The sequence below is a fragment of the Enoplosus armatus genome, chromosome 14, assembly GCF_043641665.1.
Source record: "Enoplosus armatus isolate fEnoArm2 chromosome 14, fEnoArm2.hap1, whole genome shotgun sequence".
NCBI classification, from domain to species: domain Eukaryota; kingdom Metazoa; phylum Chordata; class Actinopteri; order Centrarchiformes; family Enoplosidae; genus Enoplosus; species Enoplosus armatus.
In genome coordinates this window covers 9,724,938-9,743,772 of record NC_092193.1, presented here as the reverse complement: position 1 = coordinate 9,743,772, position 18,835 = coordinate 9,724,938, and the positions used below count along the sequence as shown (strand labels likewise).

General features: G+C 38.1%; 1 protein-coding gene across 1 annotated transcript; it reads right to left on the bottom strand.

The window, feature by feature from the left end:
- Positions 1-2,392: 2,392 nt before the first annotated feature.
- On the bottom strand, positions 2,393-3,649 carry gjc2 (gap junction protein gamma 2). Its single transcript, XM_070918354.1, has one exon. It carries the CDS (start codon positions 3,647-3,649, stop codon positions 2,393-2,395), a length of 1,257 nt encoding a protein of 418 aa, XP_070774455.1.
- Between the last annotated feature and the right edge of the window lie 15,186 nt (positions 3,650-18,835).

Here is an 18,835-nt window from a genome sequence, read left to right as displayed (position 1 = left end):
TGAATTATGAAATTATCATTATGAAACTGTTGATTTTCAGCTAATTATAATGACAAAATGCTGAGCAGGCATCATATGCAATGTAACTTGCCTCCCACCAAGGCTCTTTAAACATTCACTGCTCAGTAAAACTCATTAACAGATGGGAAAATACCAAAAAAACGAGCACACACACACACACACACACACACACACACACATCTGTAGTAACCGAACAAAATGTGTAACTCATTATCAGGTAAAAGATTTATACAAAACTAGGCAATAGGCAATAAAGGGTTCTTAAGTGATGTGAAAGCGCACCATATGGTTTCTTCCAGGATAGGGATGCCTGGCAAAAAAAGTCTTCTAAATAGAAATACGGAAAAATCCAATAGAGATAAGAAGCAACTCTCCAGGCTGACATTTCAACACTTTTATTCTTAAAAAAACAAGCTAATTGTCTAAAGCTTGGACATCAATTGTTCTCTCTGTTAAAGATTTGTTGATTAGCACCAGGTGTGGAGAGCCCCTTGCTATATACAAAGAAACCTCACCTATATTGGCAAGTATAGATTGTGGACATCGTTTCAACTTTATAAATATAAAAATATACAATATATTCATAGGTTTCCCAAACTCTTGGAATACAATGATAATTTGAGTGTAGCGATAATTAATTGATTATTTCTCAGATGGAGTTTAGTGGATTGTTGATAGGGTTTGCTGTACACTGTATACGATGAGCTATTACAATGTACTGTAGGTTGTTCTAAGAGGCAGGCCACAGCTGGTGCTGCTTATCCAATAATTAGTGGATGGAAAATGGGTGTTTGTCTCCACAAGTCAATCTTTTGACACATACACCCAAGCCTTGTTTTAATAATAAAAGTAAGTTTTTATTTTTTTATTGCTGCAGCTGATTCTGGAAAAGATCAGCTTTCCCCTTTTTTATGGTATTTCCCATATTTAGGATAATAAAATGCTGTGGGATTTCTTGGGTTGTAAAAAATGATATGCCCCTCCTGCACCAACACTTTGCTGTGAGTGCGATTCTTCTCACTACGAGATTTAAAAGATTTAAAATTCTTCTTACAGCACACACACAAATCTATATCTCAACATGTCTCACCCCAAGCATGAAATAAAATTTTGTATAAATGAATCATTTACAATTTGACTCATAGTATATGCTACAATGTATTTTTCTTTTTATAAAATATGAAACTTTTGTGCTAACATACTTGTCTTGTAACAATAAAACTGTATCTCAAACTTCTAACTTTGAATTGTACTTCAGTAACAACCATTGTTGTCAGTGTGATAAAGCAGAGATGCAGATGACTGTTATAAAGCAAGAAATCAGAGGTTTCAAACAAGTTTATTTCTTCATGAATAAAATACTAGAACAGTCTTTAAAAGTTTGAGGCACTTTGAAGTATAACAACAGTGAAGGCAGGATTAAATATTACTCTGTTTTAGAAACATACTGCTTCAATGACATAAAACCTAACATGCCTACTAAACATAATATAAATGTGTAGAGCTAATTGAATTGCTAAGGGTGGGGTTTCTACTGTAGCCTATGTGTATACTGTATGTTCCCAGTTGTAACGCATGCATCATCTGCTTCAGATGGCAGAAAATCAGTATTTAGTTAAGAAAAGAATCAGATTTTCTATTCACTTACCTCTTCCCCTTCAAATGTGACTCTGCAAGGCTTTGGAAAATATAGAATAGATAAAGGCTTTGCACGCAATGACTGAAGATCATCACACTGAGCAGATGTTAACCAGAAGAGCCTACAGTGACACAGCCCTGTTTCATTATCTTTATCAAAATATTTCACATTTAATCTGCTTCCAGCAACACTCATCCGTACTACATCCAAAAATACTTCCCCAAATATTAAACATGCATCTTTCCAACAACAATCATCATTCTTCAGAAATGAGTCATTGTGCATTTGTACAGTGTTTTTTTTTCACTGCATTTTCAAATTTGGATTGAGGGTACCATCACACCAAAGTTTTCTTAGATTTCTTCAAATTAATCCAGTTCATCGGCAGTCAAGGGTAGATCAGATAAATAGCTCGGAGCAGTCTGTTCATACTTTGACATTTTAGCTGGAATTAGAGATGTTTAATAAGTAAGCACATGTTAACCATGTCCAAAAGCTATGGCAAGCACAAAAAAACACATTACAGTAACAAAGAAGAATTCATGATACTGGATTTGATAATTTCTTCATGTGTGTTTTCTTTTTTCCCCTCAAAAAACTGTTTACTGTACTCCTTCAGCTAGTGTGATTGAAATTCTCAATCTCTCACACACACACATCCTCCAGCTGTGTCACAGTGCAGTGCCGGAGTCCTAAAAGTTTTACTGTTACTTTACTAAATAAGATTTATCTCTAGATCCAGACAGAGGTCTTTCCATTTTTTACAATGGTTGCAGCTTTCTCCATGGCTGATTTCGGCCTCGCTCCTTGTTTCTCCTGGACTGTATTGACTCGATTTTGCTCTGCCATAGTGCCCCCAGATACAGGACTACTGGTTCTGGAGGTTTGCTGGTTGTTTTTGGTTTGATATGTTTGAAAGGCCATATCCAGCTGTTCCTGGGCAACCCGTAGGTGCCGGTGTAGGCTTGCCAAATCAGAAGGGATGTTCTCATCTGGGCTGGTGCACTGCTGCTCCTGGGCTACGTTGGCCACGTTCTGCTCGTGGGTGATGAGGCTGTTGGGGATCCTGCTAGGTTTGTCTGTCTTCATTACAAGGTTGTACCCTGGAGGGGAGGCTGGGATATTACGAGAAAACGGGTAGCCGTAGGACGTCCGTCGGCCCTGGTTCCTCTTCATGCGAAGCGTGTCCCGGAAAGTGCCAATTCCCAAGTGAAGCATCTCACACACATTTAGCACTAGACAAAGACAGCTTACCACATACATGATGAGGAGGAAGATTGTTTTCTCTGTGGGCCTGGAGATGAAACAGTCCACTCTGTGCGGACAGGGGACCCTGTTGCATACATATGAAGGACTAACTCGAAAACCATAGAGGAGGTACTGTCCTGCGAGGAAAGCAATTTCAAAAATAGCTCGTGACATGAGCTGAAGAACATAGATTCTCATCAGGCCTTCTTGCATAATTCTTCGGCGGCCATCATGTTTTGGTGGGTCTTTGCTAGTGCTGCTCACTGGTTCAGGCTTGGCCTCCTGCACCTCCAGTGTATCCTCATAGATCATGGGCTCAGCATCGTCGTCTTCGTCCTCCTCTAAGACGTCCTCCAGATGGTGGCTCTCTCTCCATCTGGAGTGAGGAGGAGGCTTTTTACGGAGCCTGTGGTGCTTCCTGCGCTCCACGTCTGAACTTCGGGCTATCTTGTGGATGGCATAACCCAAGTACATGATAGATGGAGTAGAGATCATGATGATCTGGAAGACCCAGAAGCGGACGTGCGAGAGAGGGGCAAAGGCATCGTAGCATACGTTGTCACAACCGGGCTGCTTGGTGTTGCAGGTGAACTTGGTCTGCTCGTCCGAGTAGATGGACTCGCCTCCAACCGCTGTGAGCACAATCCGGAAGATGATGAGCACAGTCAGCCACACTTTCCCCACGAAGGTGGAGTGGTTGTGGATCTCTTCCAGGAGACGAGTGAGAAAGCTCCAGCTCATGTTGCTCTAACAAGCTTTTCAACTAGAATCTGTAAAAAAGAGAAAGAATCGATTAAGGGATTACAATGAATATTACTTTTTAGTACTATGTTGTAAGTTTATATTCTTCTTACAGTTGTATTCCTTGTATCATGTGCTGTTTGTGTGTAGTTGTCGAACCAAAGCAAATCTAGACTAGGATTGCAACTAACAATAACTTTCATTATCAATGAATCTGCTGATTACACTGGGGAACAATTTGAAAAAAAAATTCTGTTGAGTTAGATTTTTATGCTGATTAAAACTAAAATTGGCATGCTGATTCCACAATTGCAGTCAGTTTTTTTCTAGCACATCAAGTTTTTTCTCCACAGCTTACCCTCCAGATAAGCAAAATTCCACTGATTAGCTGTAGTAAGACTTGCCAGCTGATTACGATTGGACTCATCTACAGCTACGTGGCAACTTGTTTGTGCAGTCACAATTGAGACAGTGCGGTGAGAGGTGTGTGCAGCTTCCAATAGGTCAGTACTATCACACACATATCTGTTAAGTACAGTATTTTTCATATTTTTTAAGAAAACGGGGATCCTATAGTTCAAAAACTTGACGTGATAGAGAAAAACTGAGATCAGTTTTGGATTCCGCACCCAAAAATTTGTTAAAAACAGCTGTCAGACCTAACTCAACAAAAATTGTGTTCCCCAGTGTTATCATCTATAACATGTCCCAGAGCCCAAGGTGACATCTTCAAATGTCTTATTTTATTTGACCACCATTCCAAAAACCTAAAGATATTGAATTTACAGTCATAGAAGACTAATATAACCAGCAAGTAATCACATTTGAGAAGATGGAGCAGGATCATTCTAGGCTTTTTGTTCAAAAAATGACTTAACTTAAACGAATCAAAATAGTTGCATATTTATTTTCTGTCAATCAACTATTTGATTTATCTACTAACCATTTCAGCTCTAATCCAGTGTGGACCTATAACTAAGAAATGAGACAAGTACATTACAAACACAATCACTGTTATTCTGTAATTGTAATTCTTGGGTTCAATTTGAAATCAATTAAATTATTCATATACAGATAACCTTGTAAGGATGCTGTTTTTTGGTTTCCAGCTGTCTTAGTTTTAATTAGCGATACATCTTATTGTAGTCATCTGCAGAGTAGGACTTTGTGATGTAGAAGAGACATTCATTTTCAACAACTGCACAACCAAACACAAGACAATGGCTTGTGTTGATTCATGTCAGTAAGTAGGGTGATGTCATTCAGTCACCCTATCTAAATACGCAACATGCAGTGTTTCTAATATTCCATTCCAACAGATTGAAATGGTTTAGGGAAGGGTTGAAATCACAAAAATAGCAAAAAGATTAAAACAAAAAGAGAAAAACATGCACAAACCCACCAGCAACAGCAATCATTTTGATTACAACTTTGACCCAAGAACACGCTGAACATTACAAGGGGGTGACAGACAGAAAACACAGATTGAAACTGACAGAGCTCTGAATGTATGAAAAGCCCATTCTGGTACAAGAGTGTGCTCCACTCCACAGAGTGCCACTTCAGAAACATACTGTACTCTGCGTTTCAACACTTCATGCCAAGGGACACACACACACAGAAACACAGATGACATGAAACCTCACAGTGTCATACTCTCCTCACAGTCAGAGTGACTACTGACTCTGTGAGGTGAATGAAGCTGTGATGAGGAGACAGCGTAGCGGCTCTGACCCTTCATTCATGGGACAGAGCTGCAGAGGTCATGTTGATCTCATGACTGCGGCACTGTTTTCCCTGGCGTGGGATGTGCCATCTCCCCTGCCATCTGAGTGAACAGGAGAGGTTTGTTGCTCTGCCACAAGGCCTCCCCTCTAGATCCAGCACTGCTGATGCTGGGGAGGGGTACAGCAACATGGAGACAGATGGCACCTATGGTGGGCAACTCATGTCTGCCCCAGGATGGCATGACAGGAGGGCCACTACACGAACGATTTACACCAAAGTTTGAATGAATCCGTTGTGTATCATAGCATAAACATTTTACCTTAACCTTTAATTCTATTATAAGGTACCATTATACCTTAAGTGATCTTGAGATATCCGCCTGCTGTTGCAGCTTGTGTGTTTTGCAGCTTGTTATGTTGATTATTTACTGCCTTGTTTGTCTCAAATTTTCAGCGCTGTTGCCATTTTAACCAGGTCTCCCCTGAAAAGAGATTTCTGATCTGGTGGGACTTGCCTGTTTAAAAAATAAAGATTTTACTGACGATAAAGAGCAGCAATGTAAATTGAACTAAGCTAGTAAAAACATGTACATTTCTACTTTAAACTAAGTAAAGCTTGGGATCATGTTTGGGTTCATTCATTTTTGCTTAATGTGTGTCTGTTGAGATATCATGAAAGCTATGTACTCTAAGTAATAGACATTTTTCATTTCTAATATTTTTAAAATGGGGAAAAACAAGAGCCATACTTTTTAGGATGTAAATGTTTCAGAAATACAGCTTATTTTATCTTTCAGTATATGTCAGGTGTTATACTTACAGAAAATATTAAAATGTATGAAATACATTCAGCCATGATTTTTAAATTCCATAAAATAGAGCCACTTTTAAATAAAGGTGTATTATATAAAGGATATTCAGGCTGTAAATTTAATTGTATTTCGTCATAAATGCAGGTGCAGGCCAAATATATTCTACATTGTTAAACATGCATCATATTGTTGGATGAAAATAAATACAACAATAGCTTCTTATAAGGTTCAATTGCTTTGCCTTCATAGCAGAATATTCATTTTTGAAAGACTATTGCAGTGGCATGAAATTATTTTTTCGACGCAGGACAAACAGTCCACAATTTCACAGACAGAATGTGCATCTACAATGATCTGACAGGACACTTGAACAGACACTATCACAGTTTCTTTTGGTGAAAGTCAATAACTGAAACAACCAACCTGGAAAAGTTGCACATGCATTTCCCATCCTGAAGGTCTCCTCTGCCCTCTCTAGATATCCTCTGCACAGTCTGATCCATGGAATACCACTTCCATCCTAATGTCCTGGCCTTTTCCGTCTTAAAAAATGAGAAACAATGACGGAACTTATTAGACTAGACTTTCTATTTATCCTGTTTTCCCACTCTGTGAAGAAGTGAAGTCTCACCGCTGTGAATGCCTCACATTCTGGCTTGTGTCTGGTTTCTATTACACCAGCCTTCTGCCCAAGAAGGAAGTATAAAAAACAGAGAGGCAGAAAAAAATCCTCCTCTGGCAAGTGACCCTCATCCAAGGGTTCAGACTTGAGGATATCGTACTGCAGATAGAAATGAACACCCAGCTGAGGGAGCGTGTTAATCGCAACACAGTCAACCTCCCCCCAATGCTCATGTGCAACATTTGCAACACAGATGATGAGGGTCTCTCTCTCTCTCTCTGTTTCTCTTACTTTGCCTCTCTCTCCCTTTCTCTCTCTACATCACCATCTATCTATGTATCTCAGCTTCTTGCAGGTTAATGTCTTCATGCCCTCTAACCATTTATACAGCAACAACAGTTGCTCAGAAAAAAGGGTGATGTATAGAGTCCTGGCACACTTCACACACACATTTGTAAAAATGCAAAAGGTCATTAAAAACATCCACACCTCTCCCTCTCTGTCTCTCTCTCCCTCTCTCTCTCACACACACATCAACCACTGTAAATGCAGATTAGCAACCTCTATATTATCTGTCAATTACATAACAGTTTACAGTGGGTGACAGTTATGAAAAAACAACTTTGGGGAGACAAAGACAGGGAGTTTGAGGACAGAAGTGTCACCGAGACATAAGCCACCTTGCCTCAGTGCAGATCCGCTAGAATGTAACCAGCAGGTACGCTCAGTCATATCAAGTGTCATAATATTTAGATCCTCCATCCAGGCAGATGGCCAGATAACAGAGCAGTGGACAGGTTGCACCCCGCACTCCAGCTACACATCTTTTCCGACTTGATGTTTATACTTCAAGCTTTCACCTCGGCCTGTGGAGCGCAGTAGCACACGTTGTTACTTTAGGCACGTAATGGATTTTTTTTTCACATAACAGCAAGAGCGGCTGTATGTGGACAAAAGTGTCTCTCTCTCTCACTCACATATTTTTTTTGAAGTCTGAAATGACACGACAAAGTACAGATGAGGAGGTGATTCATGCAACATTAAAATCAGAAAGGAATTTCTCTTTATTCTATGTGCCAGACCTTGCTGTCAAGTTTGGGAAGGGATCTAAACTCAACTACTTTTAATAGAGGACAGATAAACGGGTTAGTGTCTGGCTTGCATTAATGAAATGTGTCTGGTCATCGTCACAGTGACCATATTATTATAATGTTACTTTCACAAGGCCCTCAATAACCCATAGTTATGACCTGTATACAGCTATAAAGTGAAGAATAACGTTCAACAACATCACTAAGGCCACCATCAATCAGATCTCAGTTTTAACTCGGTTCCTTAAATGATGATGACAAATACTTGTTTTCCTTTGCCTTGATATATTGTAACAATATTAGGCTGTCTTTAGGTAGTCAGAGAGCAAAGACGACTGCAGTGAGACACGTCAAGAATGAGACAGTACGAGCACATGAGAAGTCGTTGCATTTAGATCTTATTCTGTCTGAGTCGTTTGTGGTCTAAAGAAAGCTCTGAGAGCCCGCCATCTGGGCCTGCAGGACTCATCCTCCAGAGGCCTCGCCTTCAAGGCTCCCCTCTCAGTCTGACTGAGGAGATGTGGCGTAGTGAGCACCCCTGGTGCAGCACTGAGGAAAGGAAGACAGGGGATGCTGCTGGAATGACTAGAGCATTTGGGGTTTGGACATGTGCAATCCCTAAGGGACAAATAAGCACGTGTTTTTAAGTTGCAGTGCATTCCTCTTCATCCAAAATCTTCCTGTCATCCAAATGACACAGATGGTCCAGTGAAGACGGCTGATAAGTGAATATCTAAAAGTCAATTAGAGTTTATGTTGCTAGACAGTTGGCAGAACTTGCTGTTGATGGTTGGGATTTAAAATTAACAGAGGTTCCACTATGCTCTACTGTAATTGAATGAAACATTTTTGATAATTAATATATATAAATACATACAGACCTGTATAAATATTCATTAGGCTAAAGTTATTTTTGGTGATGAATGTAAAATAGATGAGATTTGTTTTCAATTGTCGTTATCCATCTTTATAACAGCTTTAGAAATCTAACATGGCCTAAAAATAACCCTTATTTTATTGTCATTTCTGGTTCTTCTAAGAACCTCACAATACAAGGTTTTACCTGTACTGTAGACTACAGAGGCAACAAACTAATTTATTACTTTACGAATTTATTATGGCTTACTTTATTACAATCTATCCTTGTCTTTTATTGTAACTATTGAACAATAGTTCATAATTATCAGGCAGGGATGGACATGGATTACCATTTATAAATGACTCAACACTGGGCAGTTAATTTTATTGTTCTTTGATGATAGAGTAGCATTAATGTGATAATGGCAAACACTGTGAGTCTTACAAAAAGGGAATTTAGGCAATAGATTTTGTTTTTTCCCCATAATTAATTAGTCTTTCAAACAGCGTTAAAATATCAAAGTTACTTTAAGCAAAAACAAAAGTGCACAAATGCATAGAGTCAAACCAATGGCTGTCTAGTTTTGAATATGTTGTCCTTGTGTCCTCGGACAATTCAGGCTATTCTAGCTTTGGGAAACATGTTGACAAATATTGATTGGACTGCCCACAGCCAGGAAAATATTACAGTATTCCCCTGTAAGACATTGTTTGACATTGCTCTTGTCACAAGGACTGGCGTCATGTGACAACCAAACGAGAGTGTTTAATATTCATTAGGTTAAAGTTATATTTAGTGTTAAATGCATTTGTGGTAGCATCTGTGAGATACGAACAACTTTCAAAAATTCTAACATGACAGCTGACAAATAAACACAAAATTTAAAGTTTAAATTAATGAAAAATAATCTGAAAAATTGCTGTGGTGTACTTTCTGTATGAACCATTTCATAAATGTATTGTATCTTTTAAAATTCATACTGTCAATCACAGAAATATTTTAATGGAATGATTGTTTTAGTCCCAGACAGTTCACCTTTAAGAGGTCACAGGGAGCTGTGAGGGTTTGCAGCGTAGCCGAGTGTTGAAGTGATGCAACATAGAGGAGTGAACATCTCGACAACTCTCCTTGGCCGCCACCAATGTCATCCCAAGAGTTTTATCCAAATGTATTTACTGAACAAAGTTGATGGGAGCAGACTGGGGGCTGTGGAGGTCTGTGTTTATGTAACAGATCAAGCTCCACCATGTGACTTGGATGTGCACCCCCCCCCTCAGAGAAAAGAGTGACACAAGACACCAGAACAAAAACATGCAACTTGGTGCTTGGACTCCTCCGCTCTCATATCTCTCCTACTACTATCATTAAACTGCTCTTACCAGGCTGTGGGGGGCTATCCCATAGGCAGCCTGAGAGTGGTGGCAGTCCCATCTCATTTGTTCATTTTTCTCCCAGTTTCTCAGCCGAGCCTATCCTACCCCCAGGGTGACTGCGTCCCGTGCCAGTTTTACTAAGGCTGGACTCCACTGAAGCGACTGAGATGAAAAGCCTTGAGGTGGATGCCAACAACTTCCCTCAGCCAGGGCTCTGCGTCTCTCACATATGAGAAAAGCAACTTGTATTGAGTGTGCATTACACTGTTTTAACACTGTACTCACAAAACAATGGAAACTTGTTTTCATTATTAATGTATGTTAGTTCAGTTGCTAAAAATTAGCCACGTCACTACTGTGCAAATAAACAAACACAACTGGTTTGTTTAATATTTTTGAATATGTAAAGGGACTAAATGTATAAAAACAACAAGTATCAGGTATTCAATCATATAAAAAAAATATTGAACATATTGAGGTATGCTATGTTACACATCTGGACTCACTTAAAAATGCAAATCGTATGTCAAATTATTTAAAGCACTGGAGCAAATGAAGATGTTGAGCAATATTTTAATAGCCTTAAAGTAGATTATGTTCCATTGCATGATACCTGTCCCAGAAGGAGGTTCTATTTTACTGCCCTGAAATACTCCAATCATTCTGGTAGTAAAGACTTGCCACTTAAAACTCTTAATACATCAATGTAGATGATTTACGTGAGGCATCGGACTGGCCTATAAGGCCGAAATCAAGAGCATATCTAATTTATGATTATGAGTAGGTAGTAATAAAGCATTGCATCAGCACTGCTTCACCCAATGAGACATTTCCGTCAAAATTAACACTCTGATATGAGCTGACTTTTTCGTCAGCGTGCCTGTCACATTTTTCACAGAAAAGTTGTTAACACTGAGAAAGTGTGCAAATCAGTGGTTATGTTCAGCAATTTACAATGTAGACCACTGTAGACCACGTGATACAGTGGGGCCATATCAAGTTTGGCCTTTGTCGGAAGTAACTTAACCGCAATAGACGTGATTTTTTAACTTCATCTGTCACTTGATTTTGAGTGATTGTTAATTTTGCTGGCAAGCTATCAACAACTTATAGCTAAATTTACAAAAAGCGATTAGATGGAGCCCATGTCCTCATTCTGAATGAAAATTTGAGTGATAATAATGTTTGAGGACAGAATAATTAACTGTCTGCCCTACCTATGTCAAAGTAGATCCTGAGAAGAGCACAATCATTTAAATGTAAAGCTCTTGGATCACAGTGGTGCCTGAAAATAGACATCTTGAATACAAGACTGACGATAATGTATATCGTTGATAATGTATATTCAAAACCAGAGCCATACACAGCGAATTTATGTTCTAAAATTAGAAAATAAAACGCATGATGGATAGTTTCTATAGGCTGATTCTAGTATAGATTTAATTAAATTTCCCAACATTTAGGCTGATGGGGAAGACACAATACTATATGTATATAATTGAACATGCAAACGAATCAATAAAATAGTATTTAGTTCACATGATATTCGTAATTTCTTTCCCCCGTCATTATTTTTACACTCACTGGCTGAAGTTTTCCATCAGGGTAGTAAAATTCAACACACAACTACCCATCCAAATGAACAAAATAACAGTGCTTTGCTTGCAGAACTGGAGGGCCTTAATCTTTGACAGTATCTTGTCTTGACTGGCCATGTCATGGGCTGATCTGGGGCAAGCCCAAAGGAGCAGCAGACCTAGCCAGGGTCATTTGGACTAGCAGAGATATGTTTATTGCAGCTCCTTCCTTCCAGATGCCTTTGTGCTGTTGCCCTTCTCCAACTCAGTGAACTCCAGACACTGGTAGCAATGCTGCAGGACGCCCACTGATAACGGCAATATACTCTCTCTCTTTGGCGTACACTCACGCAACTATAGTTGAGATTAAAACTGTAAATGTGCACATACTGTAGAGTGCACTAGTTGACACGTGACAGTTAAAGCTTGGCTATTAATTGCTAAGAAAAGGCAATATGCTGAGCATAAGGCACATATTGGGCATATTATTAACCTTCAAGGTTATTAAGTAATAATGTATGCAGTGATTATTTTCTGTATTCACTAAATAGTAAAGAACGCCTGCTATTGAATACATATTAATCAATGTAATTAAATGTATTTTCACTTTGACAGCCTTTATTAGTACTGTATGTATCTTATTTACTTTTGTTGCTGGATGTTTTTATCCACTAGATGGCAATATTGTATTCAAATAATAATAATATGTAATAATAATGTATTCAATGACTCCTCATGAACTTTCACAAACATTTTGGAAATGTGACTTGCACAGACAGTCTCTGAGGTCAATGACCTGCCCAGCCTGTTTTCACTAACCAGATTAGAGGTTACAGTCCTGGTATGGAGAGGAGTGACCCAGCTGACTCTGAGTAACATATGAAAACAAACCAGTGTCAGATCTTCATGACTAAGCAGACACCACAGCTGTATCATTTACAGACCTTAGGGTTGAGTTACAGTATTTTAAGGCATGTAATGCATCTAATTATGATAGCTGAGGAGTTCAGTGTAGAAAAATACTGTAAAAAGTGAATACTGTACAGTTCATCTTAATGGTATTGTCATTTGCCACAATGACAATATGGAACACTATCCAAACAACTCAAAGAAAGCCCAACAACTGCAACAATTCACATGTAAGCTACACTAAAACAGGAAGGGTTGTTATATATGCTGTACTGTCATTGTTTCAGGCTTCAGAGACTGCTTTTCTTCTTGCGCTCCTGCTTAATATGTTTGTGTTTTATCTTACTTTATAGAAACAGTTCCATTCAAATTTACAGGATATAAACCACTAACATTTTTCAGATTTCAATTGTCTACCAGAACCACATATCAATTTGAGCCTCTATCGCAACAAAATAACAGTGCTTGTAGTAGAACATTGTTGAATCACTGTTATAATAAATAATCTCGGGGTCTCTTTAACCTCCCCCTGCTAAAATTGTACAGAAAATGCATACATCATTTTTAGGCAGAAATGTAACAAGCAAACCTACTTATTTTCTGCCACTTGACGTTGCATGACCTTCTGCATATCCAGTTGAATTCCAATGCAGGTAAAAATTAAAGTCTTTGTTTATGCATACAGTATAAAGCCAACAACTGCATACTATAAGAGCATTCAGCATAATCCACAGTACCACAGTGAAATAAAGGACAATAAAAGGCTGTACCTGTAAATGTGCACATACTGTAGAGTGCACTAGTTGACACATGTGACAGTCAAAGCTTGGATATTAATTGCTAAGAAAAGGCAATATGGTGAGCATAAGGCACATATTGGGCAAATTATTAACCTTCAAGGTCATTAAGTAATAATGTATGCAGTGATTATTTTCTGTATTCACTAAATAGTAAAGAACGCCTGTTATTGAATACATATTAATCAATGTAATTAAATGTATTTTCACTTTGTATTTTCATTAGTACTGTCTGTATCTTAATTACTTTTGTTGCTGGATGTTTTTATCCACTAGATGGCAATCATGTATTCAAATAACAGACTCCTCATTAACTTTCACAAACATTTTGGAAATGTGACTTGCACAGACAGTCTCTGAGGTCAATGACCCGCCCAGCCTGTTTTCACTAACCAGATTAGAGGTTACAGTCCTGGTATGGAGAGCAGTGACCCATCTGACTCTGAGTAACATATGAAAACAAACCAGTGTCAGATCTTCATGACTAAGCAGACACCACAGCTGAATCATTTACAGACCTTAGGGTTGAGTTACAGTATTTTAAGGCATGTAATGCATCTAATCATGATAGTACGATTGTTTCAGGCTTTGGAGACTGCTTTTCTTCTTGCTCTCCTGCTTAATATGTTTGTGTGTTATCTTACTTGATAGAAACAGTTCCATTCAAATTAACAGGATATAAACCACTAACATTTTTCAGTTTTCAATTGTCTACCAGAACCACATATCAATTTGAGCCTCTATGGCAACAAAATAACTTGTAGTAGAACATTGTTGAATCACTGTTATGATAAATAATCTCGGGATCTCTTTAACCACCCTCTGTTAAGATTGTTCTGGTTCTGACTGGATTTTGATGTTTAGAGAAAGCAAAGCACCGGCACCATGTGAGACAACAACACAACACAATGTGAGACAATGGTCAGCTGCATTCAAAACTAAACCTCTCAGCACGGCCGGGGTCTCTTTAACCACCCTCTGCTAAGATTGTACAGAAAATGCATACATCATTTTTAGGCAGAAATGTAACAAGCAAACCTACTTATTTTCTGCCACTTCACGTTGCATGACCTTCTGCATATCCAGTTGAATTCCAATGCTGGTAAAAATTAAAGTCTTTGTTTATGCATACAGTATAAAGCCAATAACTGCACACTATGAGAGCCTTCAGCATAATCCACAGTACCACAGTGAAATAAAGGACAATGTGGATAAGCAGGAGCTGATTCTATGCATTATGGTAGGTCATCCTGGGTGGGCATCCAGAAGCATCGTTTCACTGCTCAGGCTCAGAAACAGGATGAGAGAGACAATGGGTCATTTTTCTTCAAAACCCCTCACCACCAAGTACAGGCAGGACACTCAGGAGACCAGCATCCTGCCAAAGGCCCCATTGTTCCCCAGCCTGTACGCCTGCTTCCCCATAACCACTGACTGTTTTATTGAATTCAGGATGACTCCTACTGCAACCCCATTCATTCACCCAGAAATGAACAGTGACGTAGCTCTGGACCTCCAAAACCTTGCTTCTACTGATTTAGCTGTGTGAGTGTGCATAAGTGTATGTGCATGCATGCATGACATGTGAGATTACTACCAAAGTTATAGTTACAAATTATTTCCAATATAATCCTTTCAGGGGTTCAGTCCACCTCCAGTGCATTTCTGGGTTTAAGAAGGAAGTTTATTATCTACTTAAACCTTTCTTCTGATGCATGTTTTGAAGAAGATTCATGAAAGAATAAATTGTTGTTTTTTTTGCCATTTTCAAAGGTTATTTTCAAGGCCAAGAAAGCTTGTGAAAGGCTTTTCCACAGCTGGATGCAGATGGCTGTTTATTGTTTCAACTGATGGAAATATGACACGACAACTCCTTTTCCTGATGAGCCAAAAACTTAATGATCACAAAAGATCTGATATTCTTTCATCAGAATATTCTATTATGTTTGAAAATGTATTCATACAAAAAATGCAACCCAAAGTGTGATAAATACAACAGATTATGTAAAACAATATCAAGTGTGGGGTTACAGCAGAATTTTAAATTTACAGGTTTAATTGTTATCCCAAAAGGACCAATGTGTCTTAAAACTACTGGCCCCCAAATATTTTTTTCTGATTAAGCCATAATGAGATAAAACATAATAATAAAGAGCATTTAAAATGGCTATTTGTCACATGTATTACGTTATTGTAAGCTACAAGCTATTATGAAGAAGACACACAAAAGTCTAACCATTATTAAGAAATAAAATTGTTGGTTGATATGCCATGCAACAAATATTTGTATCATTATTTAGCTGGACGGGATGCAGTCAATATTTTGTGCAAAGAGTCATAAACCGTACATATTAGGGAAGCAATGTTTTTACCAATACAAAACAGTTTGACCACTAAAAGATTGGAATGAACATCTGTGTACCCCACCTGTTAAATATATAGATAAATATATTCATAAACATGACATCACATGATGCTTTTACTGGAAAATACATTTATGAGTATGTACGCATTTGACTGAGCGTCTCAATACTTGTTTTAGGTAGGTTTTATTTTTTACTTGTACTTGATCATTTAATAGTTTGCTTCCTAAATTCAAGTGTATGGCTCCAAAACTAAATTTACTACAAAATATGCACTGTAAACTCATGTTGTTTAACACATTTCAAGAATAAAAATAAGCAGGTAGCATAAATTACTGCATATTTTCTGCCCCTTAATTAAAAAATGTGTTGTATGCAATGAATTGCACTGCCAAATGCCCCAAGAAAACTGCAGGTTACCCTTGCCCAATTTGTTCTATTGTATGTTGGGCTGGACAGCCAGATGTTCACTTTTTCTCAGGGGAGTAAGTGATGGGCTGGTTCCATTTGGAATCTGGTTTGGCTCTAAGTTAATAACACAGAGATGTGACCTTACCTATCCTAACCTAAAATGTTATAGTGCTATTCAATAACCAACTTTAAAAATACTCCTCAGAAATGGTTAATGGCTATCCGCACCTCTCCAGATCTACTAAGATACTGAATTAATGAATAACTGGAAAAAGTATAGTGTCCTATATAAAGTAAACGATAAGATGTTGCACAGCTATGTCTGACTTACCTGACAGAAAACCTGTTTGGAATTAGACCTCATCATTCCACTGACATACGGTACGAAACTGTGTGATAATCAAGTCATCATTAGAGATCGGTGCAGTATTTCTAAATTTTATAATGGCCTTTGACACAGATACTCCTTACTGTGCAAATTTTCTCAAAAAAAAAAAACCCTCTTTGGTTAAGAAAGGTGGAAAGAATTCTCACACATAATTTTCTTTCTTTTCTTTATTTAATTTATGGCTTCAGCATTCATTTAGAAATACATACAATTGTACTCAGCATTAAAATCTCAATCATTAAGATTTTATTAAGAATATATTAAGGCATGCTGTAATCAAAGCCAAAACCTGTCAGAGTTTGAGTCCTTTGTGGAGGCCATCTTGTGCTGGTGCTTAAAGAGGAAGCACGCCTCAACTACAGCCATTTTATTTGGTGTATGAAGTGGGCAGGTTCTCCGATTTGATTGGTCAAAGGATGTGTGATGAATGACAGGTAATTAAGACAAATATTGTATGATGTTCAAATGATTTGCTTACTTTGAAGGTATAGCATTGATGATAAACATATTGAAGAATGAACTGAGGCTTGGTTGGTATGAGCAAGCTAAGAAAAACATTGTATATTTTTATTAACTATGTCAACTCTCCATTCTGCAGTGCTGACCTGATAGGCCAGTTTGAACTGGCAAGGCGGGCCCTCATACTATATATGTGAGTGCAATGAGAGAAAGGGGGGACTGGTTAAGGAAGAGCAGCACCAGAATTGTTTGAGCTGTGGATGAGTATGAAGTGTTTTTGCCAAATTTCTTTTGTTTCTTTTTTTTTTTGTTTTAGAGACTGGAATAAAAGTCTACCTAATTTTTTTCAGCATAACACCCTGCCTGTGTGATGTTTTTGTCCTCCTCGAGTCTCACCATGCTTCCCTGCACCTCACCTTGCAACTGATAGAGCTATGAACTTACTCACACTTAAAAATTGCTGAAAACCTCTGTATGTCAATAGTAAGAGATCTAGAGTGAACCTTTAACATCACTATATGCAGCAGTCATTCTGCAGTGAGATCAGTGGGACCCTGTATTAATTTACTGTCATAAGATAATATTGATGATAATCCTAACCCTGAAAATGATGGCAACTCTGCCTAGAAGTGGACGAACATTTAAAATATCTGCACGGGCCGCAAGAAAAGTGATAATTCAGGTAGAAGACAACCTAAACATAACATCTAGAGATTTGCAGTTGTCTCTTGCTGCATTTGGGACACATGTGCATGCTTCCACAATAAGAAGAAAACTCAATCAACATCTCCCAAAATCTCCCAAAACAGGTGTAGACTGATTAGTCGCTACAGAAACTGAAGGGTTTCACATGGAGCTTGTGTTAAATCAAACATTTTGTTAAATAAACAATGACAATACATCATGTTCTTTTGTAGGTCCATTATGTGGAATGTCAGTATTATGAATTGGGGTATAGATTAACATTGAATGAGCTCATTTTAGTATTTCTTTATAAAAATACTGACCATCTCTGTAGGGTTCACAAAACTTCGAGCAGCACTGTGTGTATGATTCCAGTGAATATACACTGTTAAAATGATTAATGAAGTATTATCATAGATGTATTGGCTAAACGGGTACACATGTACTTGATTACTATGTAAAGATGGATTCTTATAGAGTATATTCTCCTGACATTTTTAGATGCGAAGCCTCTCTATGACCTGTAGGTGAAACTCACTCTATCACAGGATAATGATTAGCTAAGCGCTTCTGATGACTCTCAAAATTCAGAATGAGGCAGGAAGTGAAAGGCAGAATGGACAAGACGGAGGAAAGCCTGTACTCTGCTAGTTACTGTTTAGCCATTGTGTCGTCCCAGTCAATATATGTGTGAAATCTGGAATGGTCCATTCTTTAATTATAAACCATGTTTTGTGGTCACAATGACTTGGGTCAAAAATGTCACCTATTCAGTCTCCGACCATCTGTGAAGTATGGTGACAATCTCCCTTCTGTTCCTGAGTTATAGTGTTAAATGACTGCCAAAAAGTGTTTTTCCAGGACAGCGAGGTTTACCTGAATCTGTTTAAACAATGTCATATTTCTCCAAAATGTCAGCTTTTTAGGCATTCTTTAGTTTATCCTTGTTGGTTGTAAAAGTGATTTTAAAGCATGTACTGTATTTGATGATTTTTCTCAACTGATAGTGGAACATGTAGTTGAGTGTGAGCACATCCTTGTCTGTACAGGGAGTTAAAAAAAAGTTATATCTAATAAAGCACCAAATCAGTAATGAAAATCAGTGTTCTGGACC

Excerpts from the sequence above, each read along its gene's own strand:
- gjc2 (XM_070918354.1), bottom strand. The coding sequence starts at position 3,649 with ATGAGCTGGAGCTTTCTCACTCGTCTCCTGGAAGAGATCCACAACCAC.